The sequence below is a fragment of the Ceratina calcarata genome, unplaced genomic scaffold, assembly GCF_001652005.2.
Source record: "Ceratina calcarata isolate Rehan_Ccalc_2016 unplaced genomic scaffold, ASM165200v1 scaffold305.2, whole genome shotgun sequence".
Taxonomy (NCBI): Eukaryota; Metazoa; Arthropoda; class Insecta; order Hymenoptera; family Apidae; genus Ceratina; species Ceratina calcarata.
In genome coordinates this window covers 436185-462831 of record NW_017153019.1, presented here as the reverse complement: position 1 = coordinate 462831, position 26647 = coordinate 436185, and the positions used below count along the sequence as shown (strand labels likewise).

The 26647-nt window shown below is 38.2% G+C and overlaps 7 protein-coding genes across 23 annotated transcripts; 3 read left to right on the top strand and 4 right to left on the bottom strand.

Moving 5' to 3' along the window:
* Positions 1 to 2025: 2025 nt before the first annotated feature.
* Positions 2026 to 6532, bottom strand: LOC108624346 (forkhead box protein N3). 3 transcript variants are annotated; one of them, XM_026813011.1, is made up of 7 exons: positions 6425 to 6532; positions 5795 to 6344; positions 4414 to 4808; positions 3902 to 4338; positions 3506 to 3809; positions 3322 to 3427; positions 2026 to 3241 (listed from the first exon to the last, which is right to left on the bottom strand). In XM_026813011.1, exons 3-7 carry the CDS (start codon positions 4781 to 4783, stop codon positions 2965 to 2967), a joined length of 1494 nt encoding a protein of 497 aa, XP_026668812.1. In that variant the 5' UTR covers positions 4784 to 4808; positions 5795 to 6344; positions 6425 to 6532; the 3' UTR covers positions 2026 to 2964. The 3 variants fall into 3 exon arrangements, with proteins under 3 accessions (XP_026668812.1, XP_017879071.1, XP_017879069.1); XM_018023582.2 differs by lacking the exon at positions 5795 to 6344 and having other exon boundaries at positions 3902 to 4335; positions 6425 to 6531; XM_018023580.2 differs by lacking the exon at positions 5795 to 6344 and having other exon boundaries at positions 6425 to 6530.
* Positions 6533 to 6677: 145 nt separating this feature from the next.
* Positions 6678 to 10951, bottom strand: LOC108624351 (zinc finger FYVE domain-containing protein 1). Of its 4 annotated transcripts, none has more exons than XM_018023604.2 (7): positions 10876 to 10951; positions 9273 to 9743; positions 8934 to 9200; positions 8458 to 8827; positions 8122 to 8374; positions 7613 to 8045; positions 6678 to 7533 (listed from the first exon to the last, which is right to left on the bottom strand). In XM_018023604.2, exons 2-7 carry the CDS (start codon positions 9718 to 9720, stop codon positions 7310 to 7312), a joined length of 1995 nt encoding a protein of 664 aa, XP_017879093.1. In that variant the 5' UTR covers positions 9721 to 9743; positions 10876 to 10951; the 3' UTR covers positions 6678 to 7309. The 4 variants fall into 4 exon arrangements, with proteins under 4 accessions (XP_017879093.1, XP_017879092.1, XP_017879091.1 ...); XM_018023603.2 differs by lacking the exon at positions 10876 to 10951 and adding an exon at positions 10057 to 10845; XM_018023602.2 differs by lacking the exon at positions 10876 to 10951 and adding an exon at positions 9957 to 10050.
* Positions 10952 to 10998: 47 nt separating this feature from the next.
* Rbpn-5 (Rab GTPase-binding effector protein rabaptin-5) lies at positions 10999 to 14779 on the top strand. 2 transcript variants are annotated; one of them, XM_018023474.2, is made up of 9 exons: positions 10999 to 11793; positions 12004 to 12111; positions 12198 to 12631; positions 12836 to 13332; positions 13464 to 13745; positions 13818 to 14037; positions 14111 to 14221; positions 14302 to 14514; positions 14596 to 14779. In XM_018023474.2, the coding sequence occupies exons 1-8, from the start codon at positions 11748 to 11750 to the stop codon at positions 14467 to 14469; spliced, it is 1866 nt and encodes a 621-aa protein (XP_017878963.1). In that variant the 5' UTR covers positions 10999 to 11747; the 3' UTR covers positions 14470 to 14514; positions 14596 to 14779. The 2 variants fall into 2 exon arrangements, with proteins under 2 accessions (XP_017878963.1, XP_017878962.1); XM_018023473.2 differs by having other exon boundaries at positions 12198 to 12643.
* A 208-nt stretch (positions 14780 to 14987) lies between these two features.
* Positions 14988 to 21855, bottom strand: Pat1 (Protein interacting with APP tail-1). 3 transcript variants are annotated; one of them, XM_026813010.1, is made up of 9 exons: positions 21767 to 21855; positions 17472 to 17585; positions 17161 to 17408; positions 16900 to 17079; positions 16573 to 16828; positions 16376 to 16500; positions 16019 to 16298; positions 15724 to 15889; positions 14988 to 15658 (listed from the first exon to the last, which is right to left on the bottom strand). In XM_026813010.1, the coding sequence occupies exons 2-9, from the start codon at positions 17517 to 17519 to the stop codon at positions 15429 to 15431; spliced, it is 1533 nt and encodes a 510-aa protein (XP_026668811.1). In that variant the 5' UTR covers positions 17520 to 17585; positions 21767 to 21855; the 3' UTR covers positions 14988 to 15428. The 3 variants fall into 3 exon arrangements, with proteins under 3 accessions (XP_026668811.1, XP_017878965.1, XP_017878964.1); XM_018023476.2 differs by lacking the exon at positions 21767 to 21855 and adding an exon at positions 17890 to 18142 and having other exon boundaries at positions 16024 to 16141; XM_018023475.2 differs by lacking the exon at positions 21767 to 21855 and adding an exon at positions 17890 to 18138.
* Positions 18479 to 21489, top strand: LOC108624293 (uncharacterized). The gene is made up of 6 exons (XM_026813014.1): positions 18479 to 18578; positions 19038 to 19262; positions 19459 to 19634; positions 20021 to 20179; positions 20403 to 20751; positions 21047 to 21489. Exons 2-6 carry the CDS (start codon positions 19049 to 19051, stop codon positions 21205 to 21207), a joined length of 1059 nt encoding a protein of 352 aa, XP_026668815.1. The 5' UTR covers positions 18479 to 18578; positions 19038 to 19048; the 3' UTR covers positions 21208 to 21489.
* A 106-nt stretch (positions 21856 to 21961) lies between the features above and the next one.
* LOC108624294 (uncharacterized) lies at positions 21962 to 23917 on the top strand. 8 transcript variants are annotated; one of them, XM_026813017.1, is made up of 8 exons: positions 22016 to 22107; positions 22212 to 22259; positions 22334 to 22454; positions 22688 to 22931; positions 22996 to 23210; positions 23299 to 23371; positions 23462 to 23548; positions 23644 to 23917. In XM_026813017.1, exons 4-8 carry the CDS (start codon positions 22696 to 22698, stop codon positions 23828 to 23830), a joined length of 798 nt encoding a protein of 265 aa, XP_026668818.1. In that variant the 5' UTR covers positions 22016 to 22107; positions 22212 to 22259; positions 22334 to 22454; positions 22688 to 22695; the 3' UTR covers positions 23831 to 23917. The 8 variants fall into 8 exon arrangements, with proteins under 8 accessions (XP_026668822.1, XP_026668818.1, XP_026668817.1 ...); XM_026813016.1 differs by having other exon boundaries at positions 22661 to 22931; XM_026813015.1 differs by having other exon boundaries at positions 22568 to 22931.
* On the bottom strand, positions 23404 to 26642 carry LOC108624292 (uncharacterized). Of its 2 annotated transcripts, XR_003389083.1 has the most exons (8): positions 26294 to 26642; positions 26011 to 26223; positions 25765 to 25946; positions 25506 to 25698; positions 24151 to 24322; positions 23919 to 24068; positions 23636 to 23810; positions 23404 to 23544 (listed from the first exon to the last, which is right to left on the bottom strand). XR_003389083.1 is itself a non-coding variant. In XM_018023483.2 (6 exons), the coding sequence occupies exons 1-6, from the start codon at positions 26537 to 26539 to the stop codon at positions 23932 to 23934; spliced, it is 1143 nt and encodes a 380-aa protein (XP_017878972.1). In that variant the 5' UTR covers positions 26540 to 26642; the 3' UTR covers positions 23918 to 23931. The 2 variants fall into 2 exon arrangements, 1 of the variants encoding a protein (XP_017878972.1); XM_018023483.2 differs by lacking the exons at positions 23404 to 23544; positions 23636 to 23810 and having other exon boundaries at positions 23918 to 24068.
* Between the last annotated feature and the right edge of the window lie 5 nt (positions 26643 to 26647).

Genomic DNA, 26647 nt, shown 5'->3' with positions numbered 1-26647 from the left:
TATAAATAAACATCTGTTCCTCAAAATAAATGTTTTCTGCGTTTGGCACGATGTCATGTATTGGAAGCAAATTAAATACCGTGTTACATTTTGATTGTCCGTGGCTAGTCGTGATGTAATGAAAAATTTGCTTCGCATAGTTGACTTTTCTTTTCGGTATTTTAACTGTTAACAATGTTTTCTATCAGCATCAGCCGGTCTTGTTCGTTACATGATGTAAACGGCGATTCGATGTCGATTTAAATAAGCATGCGTACAACGGTTACAACGGAGAAATGATATTTTCGCAACGCATGCCACTGAAATACTCGGTAAGGAATACTCGATGCAATGACTATCGTGTATGATTTACGTTCTTTTTTACAATCGTAAAAATTATATATTTATCATATATATTGCTAATTCAAAGATGCCAGTTTTCCTATCTAGATCAGAATGTTCAGGTGTCAGCAAGAATGCCAATTAATATAATATCAGAAAAGTGTCGGGAACACTATCTCTCTTTCTTTCTCTCTCCCCTTCTAAACGATAAAACTTATAAAGCTCTAAAATCTTTGTTTTACCAAAATATAATTAACAACAACAGCAACAATGTGTGTTCACTTTTGCAATAATATCACAGACAATAGAAAACGTAAAATCTACAAAAGAACTGGTCTTGCTCGTGCATATACAAATTTCGAAAAAATGAGTGTCCATTACTGAACACGTTGCTCGCTTCCGAAGCGTAATTTATACATATATATAATATGTATATTACAAATACGTACGTACTAAATAGAATCATTTTTACATTTACATAAACTGTATACGTTTTCTTAAAAAAACTGAAATGTTTCCTCGATCGCGTATAAACATGGCATTCTTCCTCCCACCCACTTGTTTCTCGGATTCTATTCTCCCTTTTGTAGCTGATCAGCTACAATCACATAAAACATTTTGGCAGCGCGCCTTGCAGATATTTTATACCCTTTTACGTTTATCGCGTGTCTTCCCTTAACTACATCCTTTCCTTTTACATCGATAACATCTAAAGGTTTCATACGGTGTTGGCATAGTTCTTCCAAGTGTAACGGTCTGTACTTGACTAAAATCATTACGATGACCCACTTCAAGAAAATAATTACATAGTAAACGTTGGACAATATAGTGTATTAATAAGTTAAACTAAACTGCACCTTCTTAATAAACGACAATAATAAGTTTCACGCTTGAAATGTATCTGAGCCAGCAGTAACATACAAGTATGTTGCAGGTAACAATTTAACTTTAATCGCACTATGACGCTTAAATATTATCGACCTAACAACCAATGTCGTCCCCCTTTTTACATAGTACAATCGTAAGACTAGAAACGTCTCCGATCAAACGACTCGCCACATTTAGAAATTGGTGACTAAGCTTTCTTCGCGAGCTCTGCCTCACTGTTCGAAATCATGATTATGCATCTCGTCCCCCTCGCGAATAAGATTTTACGATATATGGCATATTTTGCTGAGGCTGCGCTACCATGCTGCATTTGTAGTGTCACACAAGATACGATTAGTAAATGGTTCAAGCTAATGAACTATATTTCTTTCTCTTTCTCCTTCTTTTTTTAGCAATTATTAGGAAGAGCTTTTATCACGCGGGCAGTGCCCTGTAAAAATATACGTTCTCTCTATATAGAACTACGACCAATGTTTACAAGACCAGTTTATCAATATTTGATATCTTTTACCGTCATATACATCTTCATTATTTATCAGGTATTCACAACATTTTTTATATTACATATATATAAATTTGTTTTTTATTTTATTTTTCTATAAAAATAGGATGACGCTCCTCTCTTATATCCTTACATATTCTTCCCGATTAATATACATATATCAACTCGCGTCATGATATATTTATTAATGTTTTAACAAAATTTCTCAAAACTGGTCTCTGTATACATTGAAGGATCTACGTATGTACAGCACTGTTCAAAGTCATCTCAAAAGCCACGAAGAGAGTAGAAAAAGGCATGAAATGATAACATTCTTTCATTTCAAATCCTTAATATACTGTGTCTCGATTTTTATAGAGTTCTTTTTAGTTATTGATAGTTTCTGCGGCACGCAATTTGCACACATACAGCTGCGTACATGACCAGGTATATCTCGAGTGTAAATGAATGAGCGTGTGTAGGTATACGTGTATGAATATATATATGTATATACATATATATATATATATATATATATAATCTTTTTTAAATATATTATCAATTTCTCTATAGAATATACAATAGATATTAATTATATTTCTATACATATCTACAAAAGAACCTAATATAGAACTCTATTATCATTAATTAAACTCTCTATGAATTAATATGTATAATTGTCACAATAGGTCTAAAGAGTTTATCATTACTTCAGTTTTAGTACACGATAGTGTCTCTCGTTCATTGACATTCTATGAACTGCTCGTAATTGCGTCCACGTATTAATAACGTGTTCAGGAAAGTAACTCTTCCTTTTTAATTACACTATCCACCTATTATTGCTTGTTGCTTACTGCTAATGAATTCATTTTGGCATATAGCGAGTTCTAAACCCTGAGCGACCGCCAATTTTTTTTTTTCCTTTACTTTGTCCTTCATAACGATCTATCACCCCCCATAATTCTACTCTCCTTTTTCCATTTAATGCACCTGATAAAGTTTTCCCCCTTTTTTAACACGGCAGAATATATTGCATTTTTCTCACTCTTTCATCTTACATGCCTAAGAATGGAGATAACTTCGATGCAAATCTTTACTAACGTTAGTCTTAATCGAAAGACGATATATTCATTGTCAGCGATGTAAAATTTCGAGTTCCTGCTTCGAAAACCGATACTAGTGATAGAATTTCGCCAAGTTCGGGCTTGAATGTAAAAAAGAAGAATAGGGAGTTTGCCATGCTACATGTATAAACGTAAAACCAAGATTCTTTCTTATATAATTTGCTTTAAATACCGTTTCCCTTCGCTCCACTTTGGCCAATGCTTACGCCTTTTCTCGGGTGGGCTCGAGTAATCGCTCGGTGCGGAACGTTTCTTCATCTTCGACGTACCTTCAGACTTTGGCGTTGAATTAATACCTTGTACGTGATGTGTCTTACTCTGATTCGGCGGTGTGGTGACACCCGCTAAGTTCAAAAGCGCATCCGCACCTTCTGCTATCTTCCGCTGCTCGTCAGAGTCGGCGTTCGCTTCCTTCTTTGAATATTTGCTTCAGGGATAAATAAGGAATTCGTAATGCGCAATAACGAATTTCAGAAGAGACTTAGAAAATCTTAATGATACTCTTACCTGTCCTGCCTCACTGAGGTAATACAACTGTAAGTATGGTCCTCGCTGGAGCTTCTAGTAATTACAGGAACCAACACATCGGATTCCGGTACTTTCTTCTTGCGATCTACGTGAAAATTCGATACGATAATAAATATTCTGTTCGAAAATTGAATTGTAATCGGTTTACGAGGAGATACTTTGCCTTTATTGTGGTTTAAAATAATAGGTCCATGTTTAAAAGAAAGCATAGCAGCTGCAGCTGCGTCTACGTCGCTATCTACTTCCGTGTCCGTGTTTTCGGTAATGTTACTCGATGCCAGTCTTTTGGAGAGGTATGGAAACAATATAGGATCTGGAAGGCGTGTACTGGTGCTCTTCTTTTGCTGCTTTTCGGGCGAAGACAAAGTTTGAGCAGTGGGAGGAGGAAAGGGGGCACGGGACAACGCTTGTATCAGGTTCGGACGATATTGGGAATCTACCATCCACAATGAACCCTTGCCCAAATTCTAGAACGGAAGGAATTTTCACTACAATGTTAACCCTAAGACGGGATACAATCTTTCTCGATCGATCGTACTATGACAAATGTGAAACTTACTGGCGCCTTCTCTACTTTACGGAAACACTTATTCAGGCTTAAGTTATGTCTAACAGAATTTTTCCATCCAGTCGGAGCATTCCTAAAATACGGAAAGTGATCCAAAATCCAAGCATACACTTCCTTGACTGGTAGAGCTTTTACAGGGCTATCTTCAATAGCCATGAAAATTAAACAAGAGAATGAATATGGTGGTTTACTGTTTCTATGCAAATGAGGATCATATGGTATATGAGTTGGGTGTTTATTGCGATTTGAGACTGGCAGATTATTGTTGTTCAAAGATATCTTCGCCTGACTGTTCTGTGATGTATTGTAATGATTTTTTACCGACTCCTGAAAGATTTGTATTGATTTTTGACCATTTTTATTCGAATGCTGATAGTTTTGACTATTACCATGCGACGCCGTATTGTTTATCTTGATGTTATTATCTGCTGTGATAATAAAAAAATGAAGGAAATGACATTGGATTAGAGTTTAAATAATTGATCGAGAAAGACGCTAGTTACCTGGACAATAACCATCATCTAAGCTTGACACAGAATTAGTGTTCTCGGAAAAATCTGCCATGTCGTCGCACACATTGTTATTTAAAACATTTTCATTTTTCATCGCTTTAGGGTTTGAAATGTCCAAACCCTTCAATAGATTCTGCTGATGAAGCCAACTTAAAGAGGTCAGATCATCGTCTGACTGGCTATTTTTTTCAATTAATTTTTCGGACATGGAGAGGTCGTCGGTTGAATTTCCTTCTATATAACTACTTGTATTCTCTTTTTCTTTTTCTTTCATTGTGTATACTGTTTCTCTAAAATTGAAAACTTGCGCGTTGTTTAATCCTACTTCAACATCCGATGCATCAGGTCTATCTGGTGGCATATTGTGTCAAGGACCTTCTTCGTCACTGAAAAGTAAAGATTATTACATATTTCGTGATTTTTGATGACAATTTCAAGGTTCGATTAAATAAAAATCATTCCGCGATCAACGGGAGCGAGAGCTCCCTAATCATGAAAATAACGTCACTCTCGTGAAACGAGCGAGTCTTTATTTTGTTACTCGCTAAAATTGAAAAGTGAAGAGTAACGAGAACATTCACGAAACAAGTGTACGCTGTTGCGAAATCTAATGAACATCTACGTATGTATAAAAATAATAGTTACGTGTAAAAACGCGGTGCAAAATTCGTTCTGGAAGAGCAAGTGCAACGAAAGTTTCAGACGCGAGAACATCGACTATTTACTATTGCGAAGTAAACATAAAACCGCGCGAAGAATACCATAAAGATTTTGTTTTAATTGAAGACGAGTATTGGTTCGTTTTCTATTTTTGGTATCATATAGGAATCCTACTATAATTACAAAAGGGATGCGTAGGCAGCAAAGTTGAATTTCCGCGCATGTGACGCGCCTCTAGCCTCGAAACCAAAGTACATACCAACATCGTCATTTGTTTATCCACTAATAAGCGACAAAATGGCCGTAACATTAAGAACACATTGCAGTAGAAAATAAACTTTGAAGAAATCGATGAATCTCTCGTCACCTTTCACTGTGCTCTTTAGAATAATCGATAGATTTTCAATTGTTTCTTACGCGTGCCGTTTTATAGAATTCTTCGCACCGATAATGTACTTTTAAACCGTTTTCGAAAAAAATGGCGTCTACTTGCCGTAGCCCGCTTCTTAACACGTTTCTCGCTCTTATCAACACGCAGTTGTAGCCAAACTAGTTTCGCGAACGTTTACCGAAATTCGTGGTTTCCTTTTACGCGCAGATAGTACGAAAAAACGTCCAGAGAAAATCAGCCAGTAGATACATACGTGGATCACGCGATAAACAGAATTTTCAGAGACGTGTCACATTCTGAGAAAATGCACTTCGCACTTACGATCATGATCTTCCTGTATCATTGCGCGTTAAGGAATGTTGCAACAAATATAAGCAGGTCATCGATGGAACATGAACACGTGAAGAGACGGCAGAAATTCGGGAACCAGAGAAACATGCCACTGCATTACTTGTTGAATTCAAATATGGAGTTGATAATGATTACGAAACTGGAGCAAACATGAAAATGGCCTCGGCATCTGCTCGCACGCCGTGTACATCGTGTTTCGTCTAGAGAACTTGCATAACGTTTAAGAATACTATGAGAAAATGATAAAACGCGCTAGGAGGCCCAAATTCGAACGCGTTCACGAAGCTCTTCCACCGACCATATTTTATGTATTTTTACATACGCGTCATCTTTCGGTGCGTTAAATTTAAACAGAATGGAATACTTTTCACGCGACTTCATGAATTAATAATCGTCTCGCTTAACACGCCGAGGGTGTTCTCAATTCGCTTGAAGCACCATGATCAAAACTAAATCGGTATGATTTAAGAAATGAAACAGCGTTTTGCGTCTTCCTGTTTTCTACCGTGCCATTTGTAACCTGTCGTTATACACGTAGAGTTTATAATTGAACTGCGAACACGACGAATTAAATAGTACAGGCTTTTTGAAAGAACTCACGTATTCGAGTAGACAGACGGCAGTCTTCGTTGATTTTCTAAAGACGAGCATCTCAAGCACACTCTGCACAACACCCAGCTGATTGAGACGCCATATTTTGACGTCATCACGTGGTTACCGAAAGGCATCTTATACATATCGTATCTCGAACATCGATTAATCGCATATTTTAATTAGCACACGTGAAAATTAAATTCTCGCGAAACGGCTAATATTTTTGATACTGCAGAAGTAGAGCTCAACTCAATAGGTATTTTATTTAAACATCTCGACAGTTTATCGTTTATTCTTTTTTCATACTTATTACAGTATTCCTTACTTGGATGAAGTTTCATTTCTTAGATTAGAAAATGTAGCAGACATTGAGTACTATCATAAAATAACAAATGCTTTTTTGGAATTCAGAAACATTCACAGCTCGATAGAATGTGATGCTGATTAGAAATCGACTCCTTTCGCCGATAAGATTTTGTACATTATTTTATACATAACGCTATGATATACTGCACCATGTACTATATATTACTATGACATCGTAATTTTAACTATTGTTTTCTTAATCGTATGTGTATTCATTCTGTTCTTCTGTCAATGTTCATTTACCGTCATCGCTCTGCAACGTCTGTTCACAGAAAACGTAGATACACTGATGGCACTATTCACAGGAAAAGCTTTTTACACAAATAAATCATAGTTTTAGTTCGTATCAGTAACAGAGAATTTCAATATTTCGAATAGAAGTTACACAGACATTATGAATATGAATATAAGTAATTTGTACAAAAACTGGGAAACACTTTTTAAATCGCCCAAGTATCCAATTCTGTAGTATGTGTTAGGCAAAAGAATCAGTATCTTTTCTATCAAGATTGTCCGAAATGTTTCTTATGCGACGTTAACGCACGAATCGCACACGCGAACTGGTTCATCCCATCCCCTGTGCGGTACGGGCTTTCGATTTAGTGAGCAGTTATGACATACACCGTGTCCACAATTTCTGCAATGATGTAGAGGAAGCGATACTGAAAAGTTTTGCTTGCATATGTGGCAATTAACAATCTCCGAGTCGGGGATCCAGTAAGATGGCCGAACTGTATCTTTAATGAATGCTAGACACAGAATAGAAACCCCAATATTAATATGAATATTAATGCTACTAGATATATTCATAGGTACATATCATCTTACTTTTCGAGTAGTTCAAAACGGTACCAACTGCGCTGAGAGTAGAGATTACTTGTTCAGATACTTTTCTCGCATTAACATCTTCCGAAGACTCGGTAGGCTCGTTCTTGTCGTAACAGGTATCACAAACTCGTACAGGTGTATGCCAATTTCTAGACGGGACGCACTTAGTTTTGGACGAACACTCTCCGCAGAAACCTTCACCGCACGCTCGGCAGTGGTGTTTCGTGTCGGTCAACCCGAATGGCGTTCTACATTTGTGACAGTGCTTTATTTCATTATTCGGTCTCCAATAAGACGGGGCGACCTTATCCGCGACCCACGCTGAAACTACTTTCGTTGGTTGCAAAGAAACATTGGTCACAGCCTCGGTAATATACGATACACTATCGACTACCCTTTGCGCTGTATTGTGCTGCGTTGCAGCATTATTTGCCTAAAAAGGTACACAATTTTATTTGTAATTGCCTTCGTTTCGGACACACATACTTATGAAAGACACATCAGCGTACCGTACTCCATACGTGCGTGATCTCTGTGCGAACAGCAAAATCTTCTGGATCTTTGTTACTGTACCAATACTGACGACTCATCTCTCCGCAATGTGGACACTCAATCACATCTCCTGACCACGCATACTTAACTAAACCATACCAACTATTATCATTCTGATTTTGAACGCGTCTCATTTGTACTTCATTTCCGTCATTATAACATTTTTTACATATATACGTTACATTATCATACTGATTCTGATATCGGCATCTAATAAAATTCATAAATTTTTTTAGATGCTTAGGTATGTCTACGTGTATAGATATAAAATTGTTAATAGAATTTTGACTAACTTGCTATTGCTACTATGTGGTTTACCCTCTAGATGCCCCATGCTGTTGCAGCACCTAGATCCACAGCTGAGACACTTTGCAGGACAGGTGAAGTATTGATCAGGAAACAATACATTAGAGGCATTATCTAGCTCTCCAATAAACGTCTCGTTTAGAACTTTCAACGTGTTGTATACTACGTGCGGCTTCCTAGGAGATCGTATATTATTATTATACAATTCTCTTTTAACAGCGGTCCGTAGACGTTCGTAGTTAGTCGCAGAATTTTTCGTGTGTATGCCGACGTATTTTATAGAACTAAATGCTTCCGTTTCGAGTTTCAGTTGAACAAACCGTGCTCTGAGCACGTCTTCCACGTTTTCTAGACTATCTGCAACAGGAGGAAAATACATTCGTTATGGAAACAATGCGTTTTCATTTACACGTGAAATTTTACTTTGTAATTACTCTTAATCTGAGAATTTGACAATATGTACTGTTGGTCAGAGGTATGGTGTATCTAGTCTCATGTAATACTATAACACTTGGTCCCAGAGAACTCAAGGATCCTTGAACTCCTTCTCGATGTCCCACTGCTTGCAGGGCAGCTTGAAAATGATGGCTGTATGCTCTCGAAGCAGTGCCGAGAAATGTAAATAAATCTGTATTTAATTTTTCGGATTGCGTCCTGTATATAACAACATCAGATACAGCGAGAACTTTGAGCAACAATCGTATTCGTTCATTTTTATGTGAGGTAACACCTGGCAAAGAATAAATATATTGAATAAGAGAAAAATCTCTACAATACTACAAATAGGTGAACATGGTTGTACCTAATAAGCCTTCTGTATCCAGACATATCACATTAAGAACAGGGTCAAGGGCAGCCCAAACACCTAATGTACACGAATTTTGATCATTCGATGTCTTAAACACTTGCCGTCCTTCGAAAAACGTCTTATTCAAAGTATGACTCTTTCCGTCTCCAGTGATTCCAAAAATTGATACTACTTTTACTTTGAGATTTCTATTTTTATAATTCAATTTTTGCACAAACTGTTCAGCACTTGAAACTTTAAGATGCTCCTGCCCATCTATCAATAAAAAACTTCCAAACTTGTTGCACTGACATTCCACATGTATTCTATTTTCGGAGTTCCCATCTAAGGAGACAATATCTTGGTTGGAATCATCCATATCACAAATACGCATACTATCCAGGCTCTGCATTATAGCTGGTCCAGTTGCTTCCAATTTACAGTCCCTCGATAGCGTACTCATGTTGTAATTTAATAACGTCAGTCCTAAAACATCAGTAATGATACTTTCTTACTAAATGCGAATTAACTGTTGCTCATTACGAAATGAAAATACAAATAGGCAGTGACTAACCGCACTTTATCGGTGGCCTACATGGTAAATAAAAGAAACAAACGATCTATCAACGAAACTTGACGCAGTTTGCAACATAGCGAGGAGTTATTAAGTATGTAACGTATTACGCGGCGATGACTAACCAGTAGAGAAAATTGTCATTGTTGATGCAATTCTCTGACCGCAGTTATAACTGCGCAAATTGACTTCTGTCGAGTTTTCTAGTGGACATGGCGACCTTACCTTTCGAAGGGATCGGCCATCCAGATTTGGTCAACGTAACTGCATAGCCATGCTTGATCGAAGATTTTCGACATGAATCAGAAATTTTCAATGATCTCGAATTGTTAACCGATCGTCGAACACGGGAACATCTCCATTACGAGCGACTCGATGCCATGTGCAGGCTATCGGTGTCAATTCCAAAACGCAACTCTAAAGGATCGACTTGATTCGTAATGAAAGTGACTTCAAGGCTAAAGTTTCATGATCTTTTCTCTATCCAGAAACTGTGTTTCAACTGTTTCTTCGCTTGATCATGTGTGTGTGCGGATTACGGAGCGTCATTAAACACACAATTTCTGATAATGATACCGCGCGCGCGTTACGGCCGTTACGTCCACTTTATCTGTTGTCGGATCTGGCGTTTCTACCGAGAATTCACGACTGTTTGAGAAACACTAACGTTTTCTCGTTGATCGATTTTTTACGTGTGATTCTTTTGTTCAGTTTTCGAAACGTAATTGAGCCTAATAACTGGTAATAACACGAATCACAATGTGTTCATTTAAAAAGGAGGGGATAGATCAGCGATGGGGCACGAAATCTCCACTACCGTCGTGAAGGATTTCTTGCCCTATCTTCGGGAGAGATGAACTTTGACAGGAAACATTTAAATCTCATCAGTAAATATTATTTTTAATCTCCCTGCTGATAAAACTGAGAAATAAAATTGAATGAATCATTACTAAATGAAATGATTTAACAAATACTTCAACTGTTTGTGTATTTGTTGTTCCCGGAGAAACAATAAGAAATAAATATGGATTTATATATACTTACGCACACATTCCGCGATTTCGCTTGTTCATCTTCTGTTCACGTCGTTATCGTTAGTAAATATTAAACATCAACTACATGAAATAAGCAGGTATAACAATTATCTTCTGAAACTTCAAAAAGGCTAACTTCAGGTTCCTAATGCGGCATAAGGGTAATATATGTTATTATATGTATACGTATAAAATAAAAATCAATTCCATCTACTGATATAAATCGTACGGTGATGATTAGAACACAATTTCTAATGACTACACTCGATGTAATGTATGAACCGAAAATGTACGTATAGCTGTCGAGTGCCTTGTAATTAGATTGTATTTTACATAACACAGAATACAACGTTTTCTGGTCTTTATTATGTAAGTAAATCAAATGTTAAAGAAACGCGCGTTGACGTTGTGCTACGTCAACGTGTAACGATCGAAAATATTATTGATTTACGGTAAATTGCAACGGTGCCGCGTATATTTTTGAAATAACGGTCAAACGAGAGAATTAAGTAGATCGATTCTGAGCACTCGATTATCGAGTGTGCACCGTTCAAAATATCGATACCGATGAGGAAGTGCTGATAATGTTGGATAATGTGTACCGCTGCGCTCTGAGTAGACACCGCTAAATTGTTGAGGTTGATTTTATTCGTTTCGGCGAGAGAGGTATTTTGTTTTGCGTGGCCAACCGCGTATACGTGATTCTTGCCTCGTTCTTAGAATGAATGTCAGTGAAATGTAAAAGCTGCTCCTGGCACACGTGCCATAATGTCATCAAAAGGAACGGCCGAGAGGAGTTGCAAGGTACATTTCCCTGTCTTATACGAAAGACAGTGACCCACCCTAACAAAATTCAGTTTAGTCACGCGAAATCATCGAACGATGGAGAACCATACTGAAGATAAAACGATCAACATGAACGGAAGCGGTACGTCACATCTAATAACGCTTTCGTCAATTTTTTCCCTTCGCATCATATTATTCATCCGCACTTTGGTTAACTTCGATCAACTCGGGATCAAACTCTGATCTTGTTTTCGTGAACAGTAATTATTCCGTTCATCATAAACACGATCATTGATCTATCGGCATTAAAATATTATTTCTTGAATTTTACCAACTGTTCCTTGCAATTTAGAGGATCTACAGGAGAAGATAAACAGGTTGGAATCAGAAAATGTTAAAATGCGAGAGGAATTCAATGTGCAAAGAGCCAAGATGAAGGAATTGTTTCTCCAAAAAGAAGGTAAATTTAACCTGTATTAACGACCATAATAATTGGAAGAAGAACAGGTTTGATCATGCATTAGTATATGAACATTTTATCTATAGAAGAGTTAAAAAGAAGGTTACAAGATAATACAAATTTACAAAAAGAGAATGCCAAATTGAAAAATGAATTGGATGAGGCAAAGAGTCAGATAGTCGTCGCGGACTTGAAAATTCAGAATGATATGCTTATTGAAAAGAGGAAAGCGCAGGAAGAAATAGCCTCTTTACAGAGGGTTATACATGAGACCGTGGAAGAATCTTCATGTTCGCGCAAACAGTTAGATGCAGAAGTAGCTAAATTAAAAATGACTCTTTCCAAGTTACAAGAGGAAAATGTATTGTTAAAATCGCAATTGCCAAGAGATCCACCTTTAGATGGCCCACAGATATCTCTCTCCACTGTTACGAAAACGATAGCTCGAAAAGTAGTCTCACAACTAGGTGCAGATGCTCTGTCTTTAGGCCCTGACAATCTCGAAGAGAGCATGAGGAAGGTAAAAAGATATGTACGTAAGCATAACAGTACATGATTTTTGAACTTTTCTGCAATGAATTTATAGAGTGGCACTACATTTCAGAAAGTGTTCATTAATCATTCAAACACATCATCATGAGGTGTTTATTTTATCGCTTGGTTTTTTTCTTTCCTTACGAGTTTTACGTATTCTATGCGAACACTAGAGAATATTGATTTGCAGGCACAGGAGGATGCGGAAGTTTTACGATCGTTAGTAGTACCACTGGAAGAAGAAATTAAAGCTTTAAAAGAGAAGCTAAGGGCGACCGACGACGAATTACAGAAGTGTAAGGAAGCTCAACTACAGAGGAGACAACAAGAACCAGGTTCATCTGAGCCGGCTTGTGATATGTGCGCTAATTACGAAGCGCAGTTAGTTAAAATACAGGCAACTGCTAAAGATTTGGAGAAACAGTTGTTAGACTCGGAACGTATGCTGCAAGTGCAGAAGGAAGATTTAGCCAAGGAAGTGGAGTTTCGTAAAGAAATGGAAGAGAAGTGGAACGAAAAGAAAGAGGAGCATAAAATCAAAGTCGCAGAATTAACCTCTACCTCGCAAACGTTGCAACAAACTTTAACTGAATTGAAAAGAGCTTTCGAACTGGTACAGAGGAATGCGAAAGATGAACTTGTTAAATTAACACGACGCCGGGAGGAAGTACAAAAACATCTTATAGCGTAAGAACATTTTCAGTAATATCCTTGGTTCTGTTTTGCCATTCGTTCTATTTTCAATGTGACCAAAGTTGCTCCTTTTGTCATGGTATTCCTGACAAAATTTTATTGAAAATCTAGTCGAATCTTTGCAGACTGCAAAAGGAAAATGAGAATCTTGTTGGCAAACATAGCAAGCATTCCCAGCAACTGCAGAGTGAGAGTATTAATATGCCGAACAATGTCGAGGAATTGCACGTTAGCCTTTTGAAAATGCGAGAAGATTTGATCACTGCTAAAGTTGCACAGGAGGTTGCGCAGGAAAAGGAAGTAATTTTACGATACGAAGTGACCTTGCTCCACGAACAAATGGAACAGGAAAATAGAGTAAAGGAACAAGAAATACTGGAGTTGAAGAATGAAATTAGCGGTTTAGGGTAATACAGTGTAATTTCATAATGTTAGAGCATTTTAGTAAATTTCTTGGACGTAATGTTAATGTTTTACAGAACACAGTTAGATAAATATGTCAGAGATCATCGAACTCTTGCCGAAAGAGAAGAGAAGCTCGAACGTTTGGAGAAACAACTGGATGTCGTGTTAAAAGAAAATAAAGAGGCCGAGTTGAAAGTGGCCGAATTACGGCAAAGAGTGACGAGTCTTCAACAGGAACTAGATACCAGCGAAGCAGTCCAGAAAGACTTTGTTAGGTTGTCACAATCATTGCAGGTATAGCCAGCAAAGGAAATAAGTAATCTTGGGTGAGAAGTATGTCAATTTCAACGCTGCGATCAATTTCTAGGTACAACTGGAGAGAATCAGGCAAGCTGGTAGTGAAGTCAGATGGCAACACGAGGAGGATGTAGAAGAATGTCCCAGTTGTCATACTGCTTTTACAGTTACAAGAAAAAAGGTGATTAACATGGAATTTCACTGACGGAGAGGAGGTCAGATTTATGATCTGTGCGTTGATATAAAACTGTCTTTATACAGGTACATTGTCGTCATTGTGGCCATATATTTTGTCAGTCTTGCCTCTCACACGTTGTGAAAAGTGGACCGAAACAAAGACCATCCAGAGTCTGTGATGTTTGCCATACTTTATTGGTGCAAGACACAGCACCGTATTTTAGCCAAGAACCACCACACACACCTGACTAAATATTCTAAAGAGATCAGTCCAACAAGATGTGCAATATCAATTTGGTAATTTAATCACGTTGATAAATTGTAAGGAGACATTGGGAAAGTAACTTCGATTGAAAAATGTATGTCAATTACTTTTAGGAAGATGTAGAGATGCTATTAGTACGAGAGGGAGCTAAATAGATACGATTCCTATTACCTGACAACTGGAGTGATAAAATAAATATCGTGTAAATACAAATTATGTACTACTTAATGTTTATTGTAATTTAAAAGATTAAAGCTTTTGAATGTACGTGAGTTATTCGAAAATTATGAATATTTATCTACTATCTTGTTATTTACATTATTAAAATGAGCCTCGTACAATAGAAATAACATATAAATTTCATTAATTACCATTAGTTTCTGATTCCTCGTATCGAGAAAAAAAGGGGGAATTCACTTCTATATTTATTTCCACTGCACGATGTCTGTACATAATCCTGTAATACCGTCTTTTTTCTCCGCTAATTACTTCGAAATCCATTCACTTCATTTTGATCTGTTGTTTATTAAAATGTTTGTACAGGAACAACATATTCAGTAGAAAGTAACTATATCACATGTTTGATACCACTAGATTTGTGTATTTAACAGATCGTTCAGTATCTGGCAATTTGTTATCTCTTCTTACCGAGATATTCAACTTAATTGTTATCAATTTCTTGCTAAAAACTAGTTGGAAATGTAATTAATACATACAAAATGGTGAGGTACAAAGAAGAGACATGAAAAAATTCATGTGACCACATTTAAAGAACGTTTACGACATAACCAAAGAATATATGATTGATACCTTATCACAGTATCAAATAATGCAATTCGAGATTTCATTTATGCTTTGGCTCGAGTCACCTCAACGAAGAAATAAAAATCAATTGTAAGTAAAGTCGGCGAGTCAGTGATCGATAAAAAATTAATGTACATGTATATTACATAGAAAAAAATCTCTCGATTACTTCTTTGATCGGTTGTGGCAATCTTTTAGGATCGATGGTCGGTTCCTCTGACTGTAAATGCTTACTTCTCAACAACCTCCACTTGTTAAAAATTACTTCGTACTCGTGAACTTTGTCAGACTCGTTCAATTTCGTATAAACGTTTAAGAGACCGTGATAGTCGTATTCAAGGCCACTGTAGCTTTCACCAAACCATTTTAAATCTAGCACGTTAAAAATTTCGTTAAAAACAGATAACACAATTCGATCGTATTATTGTGACACTTACAAATTTTGATACTTCTGTAATAAAGTTTTTCTGCATCTCTGTATCGGTTCATGTGATAATTATACAGCGAAGCCAAGTGACCTACGCTCAAACCAACTTCGTAATCGTCTGATCCTAATAATTCTTCTTTGATTCTTATAGCTTTAAGGTGCATCGACTCAGCTTCCTGAAATGAACATTTAGTACATCGAAGAAACGTTGCGGGTTTTACTTATATACAGAGTATCCGGTTATTCACTGACCACGAAGAAGCTAATAAACAATCGGATACTCTGTATTCACGTGGAATATGTACCTTACATTTCCCCATGCTCTGATACACGCGCCCCAAGTTTCCGTATTGCTTTGCTGTTTGTATATTTCTTTCGCCGAATGCATCTTTAGCCAATTGCAAAGCAAACAAATGTAGGTATTCTGCCTTGAAGAGTAGGTTCTGTTTCGATAAGGTCGACAACGTACTACCTAACGCTATTTCTTCAAGGATTAATGCATTTATTCGTTTTGCGCTCGCTAACAACAAATGATGCCCATTTAAAAGTTTTAACATTATATTTATTGCTTTCTCAATGTGAACTCTGTTTATTTAAAGTGAAATAAAATTGTATGACTTTCTGACATTTTCAGAAGCGACGCGTTATATGGAATCACTTACCTTGCTTCGGGAAAGATACCGGAACTATATTCGTACACGTAAAGAGCGTAAGCTAAATCCTCGTGTGCCAATGCGACATGAAGATTCATGTCACCAAATATTTCCGTTCTAATAGCTAATGCATCCTGAAAATATATAAATAAATAAATGATTAAGACGACGAATAAACATAAATCAATTGGAATCTGTATACGAACCTTATAAAGATTTATGCTGTTAATAATGTTATCAAAATTTAACCAATAAAATGCATAATCTACAAGAACATTACTGTACACGGGATGGTCTATACCAAATACTGCCTTAGCGAGGTACACAGCTTGTCTAATCAACAGTCCGCCTCTTTGAAACTCGCGTTTTAGTGCGCACGATTTCGCTGCATGTCTTAAAACGTCAACGGTAATACGTGCAGACAGTGAAGACTTCAGCTGTTTCAGTGCTTCTATACTCCATCTGAAGATTAAGTAAAAAGCAACAGTGAAGATGCTGATGAATTCATTCGAGAAATAATTCGAGCTGTGTACCTGTAAGCCTTGTCGTATTCATTTTTCTTGCAGAAGAAATTACTAAATTCGGTATATATAGCGGCGAAATTATAATCACCTTGCCCTGTCTCTTTTAATCGTTCTAAAAGTTCTAGTGCAAGCTGTTGCGTTTCCGTTGCTTGCAAAAACAGGCAGTATGTCGTTTGGACATGCAACAACCTGAATTTTTATGTGCTAATTATAGACAATTATAGTAACAGAATTCTAAACATGAACGTCGAATCAATAAATGGATTTTACCTGCGGTAACACTCTAATGTCCTGTACCATTGATCTGGCGTCGAATTGTTTGCAAGACATAAGTTTTTACATGCTAACAATATCTCTTCGCTTTTCGCGTACCAACCAGCATCACTGAGAAACCTACCAAGTTTTAAACCTAGCTCTATTAATTTATCTTGAGCAGCTGTATTTTCATTATCAAGGCAACACGCTATATAACTACAGCTTAAATCTATTTCGATCCGCACTCCGTCTTCTATAAGGCCCTAGAAAGCGATAAAATGTAAGTAAATAATAATTCATGTCGTTGTACATGAATGAGGCATTACCTGAAAACATTGTAATAGATGAACTCTCCGGTTAGTGACCGTCAACATTCGGGAAAAAATTTTCGGATTTCGGAGATCGATCCCCAGTAAATATAATCGTTTCTCTTTGTACAACTATATAACAAATGGAAAACAAGTTCATCGTACATTATCGTTGAATTTATCTTCAGAGTAAAAATACAGGCGGATTAGTTGTCACGATGTACTGTTATAATTTTCACGAGCGTGTCAATCACTCCGTGAAACGGCAACGATCCATTCAGATAAGAACAGAGATGGTCAAAGGTATACGAATTACACGTTCGCGAAAGGCGACTCCGTGAGAGGACGGATTCACGGTTAAGTTAAAAAAAATTGTACGTCTATCACGCTATGAGACATCGTTCGACAACGACGAGATGTTCCGACCTTTAAGTACCTGATAATAAATGTCGAAGAGCACATCGTTGGGCAGGTCATACAAGCAGTTTCTCAGGCGTAAAAACTTGTTCGTGGCCGCCAATACACTTAGCTGATACAGAGTTTTTGGGGAAAACACCGGTGGATTATGTATTTCAGCCATTTTCCTACGTTCGTTCGATAATCACGAATCACAAACACGAACGCCCACACAGCCGCGCTTCGTGCGCATACACTTAGCGTGATCCGTGATGATGTTTCGACGACTAACAAAGGACCGTACCGACACAGACGACCATTGACAACTCCCCCACTCGCGCGGTTAGAGTTAGTTCAGAACGCGCAAACATATGAAACAGGAATTTTTTTCATTCCTAGTCACGTGTGCGTAAGCTACAGCGATTTCATGATCTTATCTTATTAACGTATTTGTTAATTACTAAGGAAAAATCTGCAGGAACACCTAGCAATTTAAAACTGAATATACTATGCGTGGTACATATGCTGAATGGCCGAAGTTTTCAAAATTATGAGGACAATATCATCGGTTAGAACGCGTGGCAATAATAAATATACATCGATAGTTCAGAAAAAAGAGAATCGGTGTAATCGTGAAAGAGGCTGATTAATGGCACCAGCATTGGGCCATGTCTTCTTTGGCCCAGGCTTCCTTTTCCGAAGATACAACCAGCCGAAGAAACGTCTAAGGTGATTCGTTGATACACTGTTATATCTCTGACACACAATATGCGTATAAAGTGGTTAAAAAACGGTAATCGGTGCGCGCAAAGAAAAGGAAATCGGTACGCGTGCCAGCATCGGTTGTGAAAGTTTGAATGTCAAATCGTGGGTTTTTTTAATCGTACCGCGAACCACGCGTATATCACGCTTGAACGAGTGTTTCGATTCGGTGAACAGACAGCCGAATATTGGATTCAATCTCTTGGTCTACCTTTTCTATTTTCTCTGATTTTATTAAACATATGACATGTTAGAAGATATGAAATTATAACCTTGCGTTCTATTGCAAACTTTTGTACAACCGGTGCTAAACTTCGTAAAAGCTCCGAATCGATTTGCAGTCACGATGTCTAGACAGGAATATTATAAAATGAAGGAAACCCAGTATTCGTTGATGCCGATTTTGTGGGAAAAAATTGATTTTAGGGGTGCGTTAGATGGTGCACAACGTGCACAGGATGGAGGAGGAATCCCCGCAGGAGGATAAAAAGGCCGAGGCGTTAAATATGCAGATCGTTCTTGCGAGGCCGAATACCTCGTCGGACGATGTTCGCAACGGTCAGCCACGTGCTTCCGGTCAGGAAGAATTCACGTGTTCTTTGTACATCTCGCGTGCCGTCGGGCCTCAAGGCCAAGTGCATGGGATACAAGGTGGAAAATTGTCTATTAATCGAGCTCCACGATTGCGTAAGCGCGTAAGATACAAAGCCCGCGTGTTAAATTCTCTCACGATGCAAACAAGTCAACAATTACGCAATCGTGATAAACAATTAGTTGCATCATTTATCAGTAGATTTGAGAAAGTTCCTTCTTGCGTGTGCTCGAGAAATAGTTGTTTCATGTACAGGTGGCGAATTGGTACGTTCGAACTTGGAAGAGGTGATCCGTGCGTCTGACCCCTTGGCAACCTGGCTGGTATCTGAAACTCCTTGCGGTTTAATCGCGGCATTCGCGCGTGAAGCTGACGCCGAGAAGCTGTTGCAGCGCGTAGATTTGGCACGTGTTTTCGAAGGGCCAGTACAAGTACATTCCTTGATTTATTTTAATCCATCTCAGATTGACGTAACGAGTATCATTCATTTCTATATATGAAAAAGGCACTCAAGAACGTGATCAAAGCGCCTTCTTTATGGAAGTGAACGATACAAATATTATTGGAAAGTACAAAACGAGTTCGACACATGTTACATTATCGATTTACCGCGGGTCCCGAGAAACGACTAAACGACAAGTGTAAATATGGGTGTTACCTCATACCGTGATAGACCGCTTTCCTACCAGCTTTCTCTATTTGTACAACTCCGTTGAATCTCTGATTACTTTCAGAAAACGCAATCTGAAATTTTTCGCATACCCACTCCTTCACTTTTCGTAAGTTAATCGAAGCGAATTAATTTTCATCGAACCAGGTGGCTCGATTCTCGGCGAAAGACTCTCGTTATAGACAGGCGGTCCTTCTTCGCGACGTACCCTGGGCCATTCCCTTACAGGATATCAACTCTGCCCTGACGAAGCAGGGCATCGCGGCAGGAAGCGTAGAACGCTGGCGGCAATACGTACGCGTCGAGGTAATTGCCACTAAACTGTTGATAAAATAGCGATAAAAAAAAATGGAGACGATAAACAAGTCTTCGTTAAAAGCCACTTCGGTGTCACGTGATTATTATTATTATAACTAATTTGAATGATATTAAAAATGGCTGAAGGACTCGGTTTAAAATTCTTTTAGACGAACACTGTATCATACCATACGTAAGATTAAATCTGAATTGCTTAAAATATTCCGATCAGGTACTAGACGCTGGACACTACGAGTTGTTGTTACGTCAAGGCTTGGACTTTTTCGGCGCCGCTCGGTTCAGCGCTATCCCCGAGCGTTGGTGGCGCGGAGGAACCGGAAATGCCGGTGGACCGCTGCAGGCAGGTCCGGGAATGGTCAGCAACTTCCTCGAGGCGTCCAACTTTCAAACCGGGGACGGCGTGTTACAATGTTATCGATGCCAGGGTTTCTGGCACATGGCTGCGAATTGCAGACACCTACCGCGTTGCGTACGGTGCGGCGAACCGCACAGCGTCGAGTTCTGTCCCAGGCCCCGGAACAATCCTATATGCTGTCATTGTTCCGGCCCCCATCACGCCGGTAGTCATATTTTCGTAACGTAAAAAATATGCGATCGCTAAGAAACGAGCTTTGCTAGAAATGAGACGCCTCATTCTATCTACCCAATTCTTCTACGCGTATCGCACGGTGTAACATTTCTTCTTTATTTTACGACCGACTGCACTCGAGCGGGAACTCCCAGCTGTCATTACTCGAGATCGCCGCGAGAGCAAAACGAAAAAAGTGCAAAGCTAACCGGATCGTTGAAGGATTGAGCAGTTCATTAGCGTAACTGCGGGTCATGTTTAATGTAATCGCGCATTTCTAATTTCAGGCTATCGCCAATGCCCTGTTCGACAGCAGCTTTCGAACGCGACGCCTATTAGTATCACGTTGAGCACCACCCGAATTGGAAATCAATACTCAATGAACGCGGCCTCCAAGACGAATGCGTCTTCTCACGAGCCGCAGCCCTTGAAGACGAGCCAGTCCTAACTTGAGAAATTACTGTATCGATGCATCCGTTTGTCCGTCCATTCGCTGACCTCACTCCGATTATAAATTTACCCGCGTTTATCGAGACTCGTAAGCGCCGCTTCTATCGCGAACTTGTAAATCTTTTATACTGCCGATACATTTTAAAATGTACCCGCGATTAAATTTTCTAATTCTTTAAATGTATAACAAAAGCGACTAACTAACATCTTTGACCGACAGGTAAATGCTTAAAATTCAAGGTAATAAATTTATTATGCAAAAACAACGACTGTATACTTGTAGTTCAGTAGTGCACGATGCGATAACCGAACGTGAAACCGCGGAAGTTTTTCGGATTTTCGGAAACGCTCTATAGGAATTATCCACGTTTGTTAACCAGAACCAGACAGTTCTCTACTCTGTGTCCTACTTTCTTCGTCCTAGTGTTCCCGAATCTGGGGCCCCCTTCAAATAGGATCCACGCGTATCGTTGTGTGATACGTTGTAACTGGTATTCTGATAAAGGTGCGGACATGGTGGGGACTCGAAATACAGGTGTAAGTAAGTAGTCACTTACCTATACCTGCAGGTTCTTCAGCCCGCTAGGTCACAGTGGAGGGAAAGGTGGTTCCCACCAACGATTCAAAGCCACTTCTCTGAAGGATCTTCGGCAACTCGAATCGTGAGACTCGATCGAATCGCCGCAGCCGAAGACGACGTCGACTTCCTAGTTCTAGCCGGTGTCGCGTGCATTATAGATATGCCAGCCGCATCGTTCACAGCAACACCTTGAACGTTTATACACAGTTTGGACACATTGGACAGTTTGCTGACTCCTGAAGTTCTGACGCTGATCGCAGGTACAACCACCATGTGAAATAACTTCGAAGAATGACGGGGTTGGAAGGAACCGGTCAGGTACGATCGACGATCCACTCAATAGTCTTTGTAATGCTGATTTGAATACGCGAATGCGGGTGAAAGCTATATATAGATATAGTCATGATATCATTTTTTAACAGACATCGAATTGTGCAGTTGCGAATAAACGGAATAGAAAACAAGAAAAGGTTTTTAGACATTCACTTTTACTTTACTTTTTCCTTAAAGGATACCATGTATTAACGTCAAACGTATTTCCCAGAGGAACCCGCTGGCATTCTCACACCTATTTCTCAATATCCGCGAAAATTTCCACTCTTATGCATTTTATAAGAATCCGACGTTCCTTGCGATCGTGATCGAAGAAAAATAATTCTTCGAAGGTGAGCATGTTTTTCTGAAGAATAAATTCAATGAAATGAAGAAATGATGGTTTTGAATAAATTAAACCCACGGTCGCGCTTCCAGAGTAAAACAGTATTTCGATCTCATTCAGAATTGTTTCGCAACGCGTTTTTCCCTTCGTCGTATGGAAGCGCTAACGATTTCCGTCATGAAAAATCCAAGATTCATATAAACACGCGAACAGGATAATCAGATGGTCAGTGTAACTCAGTGCCAAGGATGGATGTCAGCTCCTTGAAATGGATATTGCTGTTGGTCGTGGCGATCTGCTCTAACAGCGTTCAACAACCGACTTTCTTCAAGAATACCTTCAAAGGCCTGAACGGTGTCGTGCCGCGGCAGAACACGTTTGATAGAAATGAGATCAGAGCCGTCTATTACCATGATCAAACTGTTGCGATCGTCGACCTCGATAACAATAACGAACTCCAAAATTGCAATCTGATCGAAGTATAGTGAGTATCTCGTTCAATTCTTTTTAAAGTGATGAGTATAAAAAAATGGGGCGGACGTGTTTAGTGAGCCATACGAGGCGGACGAGGTTTTGAGAAATTTGTCGACAACAGTTATACCTCAGCTGGTATCTTTTCAAGAAATGACGCGTCTTATGCAACAATGCGAACTGCTGGAAAGAATAAAGGAGAACGAGTTATCCACTTCCATGACGAGCAGCGTGAGCAAAAGTAGTCGCGGCGTAAGTAGCGTGCTGTCTCTTCTCTCGGGCATCCTGCCAGGTAACGATTTATCACGCTCTCTACTTATTCTCTTTGGAAATTATGCAAGTGACATCAGATATGCGAAGTGAAATTTGTTCATGTACAGGTACAAAATGGTGCGGAACCGGGGATATCGCTGAGAATTATCATGATTTAGGCCAGGAGGTTCAAATCGATAGGTCAGTAGGAATATTTTTGTCGACAGCCAAGATTGTTAGAAAATTCCGTTTTAATAAATGACAACGATGGATCGGTTTTATTTGCTGTAGATGTTGCCGCAGCCACGATCTTTGTCCCGTTAAAGTTCGAGCTCGCCAAACGCGGTACAATCTCACCAATTACTCCATGTACACTAAGTACGAAGATCGATTATTTATACAATCTGTTTATTTTGATAAGAACTATCTGTAACTTATAGCGACACACACGGGCCTTGTTCTTACCTTTGCAGGTCGCACTGCGATTGTGACGAGGCGCTCTACCATTGTTTAAAGGCCACGATGCATCCAACGGCGCGAGTCATAGGTGAAATATATTTTAACGTAATCAAGGTCTCCTGCATCGAGGATGTTCCACAGAACGATTATGCTTCCATAGAATTAAGACGACACTTTATTCCTACCAAAATGAAGTATTAAAACCGTCAATATTAATTGTTGTAAAGCGTGTCGGGCTTATGATTATTGGTACTGTTATAAATATGTAAATACAATTTACAAAACTTACACCACGTTCCCGTTCAGTTTATCGGTTTCGCGTTTAAAAACATAGTCGACTCAGATACAGACATAATCGCTTGTTCCAAGGACGACAGTCGGGAAATAACGGGTTGTGAAATGTTTTTAACGCTAATGCAATTGTGATTATAAAGATTACCTGTAAAAATATTTACTTTTATTCGTACAAGTAGAAGGATTAACTTCATAATGTAACATAGTAAAGAAATATTTTTTACTACCTATTAACCATAGAGTCTCTTTCCTGATATGTATGTATTGAGAGGACAGTAATGCATTTAACAATGTCTCCAAATTTAATTGCGTATACTTCGGATTCTCTAATAGGAACATCGTCAGTTCACCAGAAATATCTTGAGCAGCATTAGCTAGTACTCTTATGCATGCCGTGATCTGAATTAAAAATAGCTTGTATTAAGGATGTATTGGCTATACAGTCAATCCCAAAGGTTTATGCACTCTAGAAACGCATTTTTTAAAAATAAATCATACGTCGGAAGAACACTGCTAATAATAAACAACAACAACAAATTTTCGATTTTTCCGAGATTTTTCCAAGGGGTATCCCTTCAATTTCTTCCAAATTTTCGTTTTTGGCCAATAACTCCCAAACCGTTGGACATACGGAAAAATTGCATATGACCCTTCTTATAGAGGACGACGATATCTACAATTTCCATGTAAAAAGTTTTCGCTAGTATCAATAGTTAACGAGTAATTTGCAAAAAACTGTTTTTTCGTTTTTCGTCAATAACTCGTAAACTATTGACACTAGCAAGAAAGTTTTATATGGAAATGGCAGATCTCGTCGTCATCTACAAGAAAGGTCCTATGCAATTTTCCCGTATCTCCAAGGGTTTAGGAGTTATTGACGAAAAACGAAATTTTTTGGCAAAAGTTCGCCACACATTTCGACGATGGAATNGTTGGACATACGGAAAAATTGCATATGACCCTTCTTATAGAGGACGACGATATCTACAATTTCCATGTAAAAAGTTTTCGCTAGTATCAATAGTTAACGAGTAATTTGCAAAAAACTGTTTTTTCGTTTTTCGTCAATAACTCGTAAACTATTGACACTAGCAAGAAAGTTTTATATGGAAATGGCAGATCTCGTCGTCATCTACAAGAAAGGTCCTATGCAATTTTCCCGTATCTCCAAGGGTTTAGGAGTTATTGACGAAAAACGAAATTTTTTGGCAAAAGTTCGCCATTTCGACGATGGAATTGTCGGATTTTGTCAACATCAATAAAATGCCAAATAATCATACGTAACTCGTTAAATATCGAAATTAGAAGGAAAACAACTTTTATTTGAAGCATTTTTCGAAATTTTGAAAGAGAAAATTTTTCGTCAGCTTTCGTCAATACTTAATTGGATATTTCCTTCTATACTTTTTAGCACGTAGCTATTTATTATTAGCATTATTCTTCCGACGTCTGATTTCTTTTTAATTATAGGAAATGCGTTTTTCTAAGGTACATAAACTTTTGGAATTGACTGTATAGAAAATACATCATTAAGATCACTTCAGTATTGCGAACGCTAGATACGAAAGGTAATGTTACGTACCTCGGTTATGCGTGTGAAATTTTGTACAGCTCTCTGATATAAGTAATCAGCTATCGAGGGCAGTAAATCATGTAAATACGGGATACATGATACATGAGAAGACAATAGAGCTAATAACCAAATGTAATAAGGAGTTTCAAACGAAAGTTTCCTTTTTGCAGTAGCCTTGGCAAGATCTGTCATTTCATTCTCACTGAAAAGATATTTCTGTACATAACAGTATATTTCGAATTTAGTTACAAAGGGAAGTTGTTCTTACCTGATATTCTGAAAACCAACGTGAACATAATGCATAGTTGCATAGGTGACCGAAGGTATAATTACATAGTCACAATTCTGCATCAATGATATTAAATACTTTAAGCAACCTTGGGCATTTAGAATTTCAAACGTCTTATCACTTCCAGCAATTAAATTTCCTATTGTCCATATACAAACGTCCTGTGATAATAACAGGAATCATTCTTGTTCTGCGATACCGTTTTATCTATGTTTAGTTACTTACCAAGAGAGGATAATTTAAGGTGTCCAGTTTTGTAATAAGGTAAGGTCCAATACTTTTGGTTAACGAAGTACAAGCTTTAGCATTTCCAAGTGCTATATTACAAGAACAACTAATGGCGCATAATTGTAAGGCTGGGTCGTTACCAGAGAAATCACGTACTAAGGCAAACAGTATATTATCCACTTTAAGGAAAGTGTTCACATTTTCCTCACTCTGTTGTAAATGAAAGAAAATTACATTATTTTGTTTATTGAATTGGATTGGTATATATTAATTTTACAACCTGAATAAGGGCATTTTGGAGCTGCTTGTACTCTTCGATGGATAACGGTTTCTTCTTAAGTATTCTGGCCTTCTCAACTACGAATTCTGTTGTAAAAGACGAATTTGTTACAATGTTCCCTAATGTGACACGACTTTTGTTCAATGTTCTTGTACGATTTTCCTTCCTTTCGATGTGTATCAAGTTTCTTAATTCTTCTCTGACATTCTCGACGATATCGTTCTTTATCGATTCCTCTACTTCCATTTTATTACAGAAATAAACAGAAATCTTTATTTTACCCACTTATTGTACTGGTAAATGCGACGAACACGATTATTGGATTAAGCAATTCGGGCAATTGATCTCCTATTT

Bases quoted from the DNA above. Each gene is read 5' to 3' on its own strand.
- LOC108624346 (XM_026813011.1), bottom strand. From the start codon at position 4,783: ATGCCACCAGATAGACCTGATGCATCGGATGTTGAAGTAGGATTAAAC. The intron at 4,339-4,413 runs GTAACTAGCGTC...TTATTATCACAG, and splicing joins AGATGATGGTTATTGTCCAG to CAGATAATAACATCAAGATA. The intron at 3,810-3,901 runs GTAAGTTTCACA...CTTCCGTTCTAG, and splicing joins GTAAAGTAGAGAAGGCGCCA to AATTTGGGCAAGGGTTCATT.
- LOC108624351 (XM_018023602.2), bottom strand. The intron at 8,046-8,121 runs GTACGCTGATGT...GTACCTTTTTAG, and splicing joins TCACGCACGTATGGAGTACG to GCAAATAATGCTGCAACGCA. The intron at 7,534-7,612 runs GTAAGATGATAT...TTCTGTGTCTAG, and splicing joins CGTTTTGAACTACTCGAAAA to CATTCATTAAAGATACAGTT.
- Rbpn-5 (XM_018023473.2), top strand. From the start codon at position 11,748: ATGGAGAACCATACTGAAGATAAAACGATCAACATGAACGGAAGCG. The intron at 12,112-12,197 runs GTAAATTTAACC...TTTTATCTATAG, and splicing joins ATTGTTTCTCCAAAAAGAAG to AAGAGTTAAAAAGAAGGTTA. The intron at 14,038-14,110 runs GTATAGCCAGCA...ATCAATTTCTAG, and splicing joins GGTTGTCACAATCATTGCAG to GTACAACTGGAGAGAATCAG.
- Pat1 (XM_018023475.2), bottom strand. From the start codon at position 18,033: ATGGCTGAAATACATAATCCACCGGTGTTTTCCCCAAAAACTCTGTAT. The intron at 16,829-16,899 runs GTACACAGCTCG...CTTAATCTTCAG, and splicing joins GAATACGACAAGGCTTACAG to ATGGAGTATAGAAGCACTGA. The intron at 16,501-16,572 runs GTTCGTATACAG...ATATATTTTCAG, and splicing joins ACAGCATAAATCTTTATAAG to GATGCATTAGCTATTAGAAC.
- LOC108624293 (XM_026813014.1), top strand. From the start codon at position 19,049: ATGGTGCACAACGTGCACAGGATGGAGGAGGAATCCCCGCAGGAGGAT. The intron at 19,263-19,458 runs GTGGAAAATTGT...TTTCATGTACAG, and splicing joins CCAAGTGCATGGGATACAAG to GTGGCGAATTGGTACGTTCG. The intron at 20,180-20,402 runs GTAATTGCCACT...TATTCCGATCAG, and splicing joins GGCAATACGTACGCGTCGAG to GTACTAGACGCTGGACACTA.
- LOC108624294 (XM_026813021.1), top strand. From the start codon at position 22,696: ATGGATGTCAGCTCCTTGAAATGGATATTGCTGTTGGTCGTGGCGATC. The intron at 23,211-23,298 runs GTAACGATTTAT...GTTCATGTACAG, and splicing joins TCTCTCGGGCATCCTGCCAG to GTACAAAATGGTGCGGAACC. The intron at 23,372-23,461 runs GTCAGTAGGAAT...TATTTGCTGTAG, and splicing joins CAGGAGGTTCAAATCGATAG to ATGTTGCCGCAGCCACGATC.
- LOC108624292 (XM_018023483.2), bottom strand. From the start codon at position 26,539: ATGGAAGTAGAGGAATCGATAAAGAACGATATCGTCGAGAATGTCAGA. The intron at 25,947-26,010 runs GTAAGTAACTAA...TTATTATCACAG, and splicing joins CCTTAAATTATCCTCTCTTG to GACGTTTGTATATGGACAAT. The intron at 25,699-25,764 runs GTAAGAACAACT...ATATCTTTTCAG, and splicing joins GTTGGTTTTCAGAATATCAG to TGAGAATGAAATGACAGATC.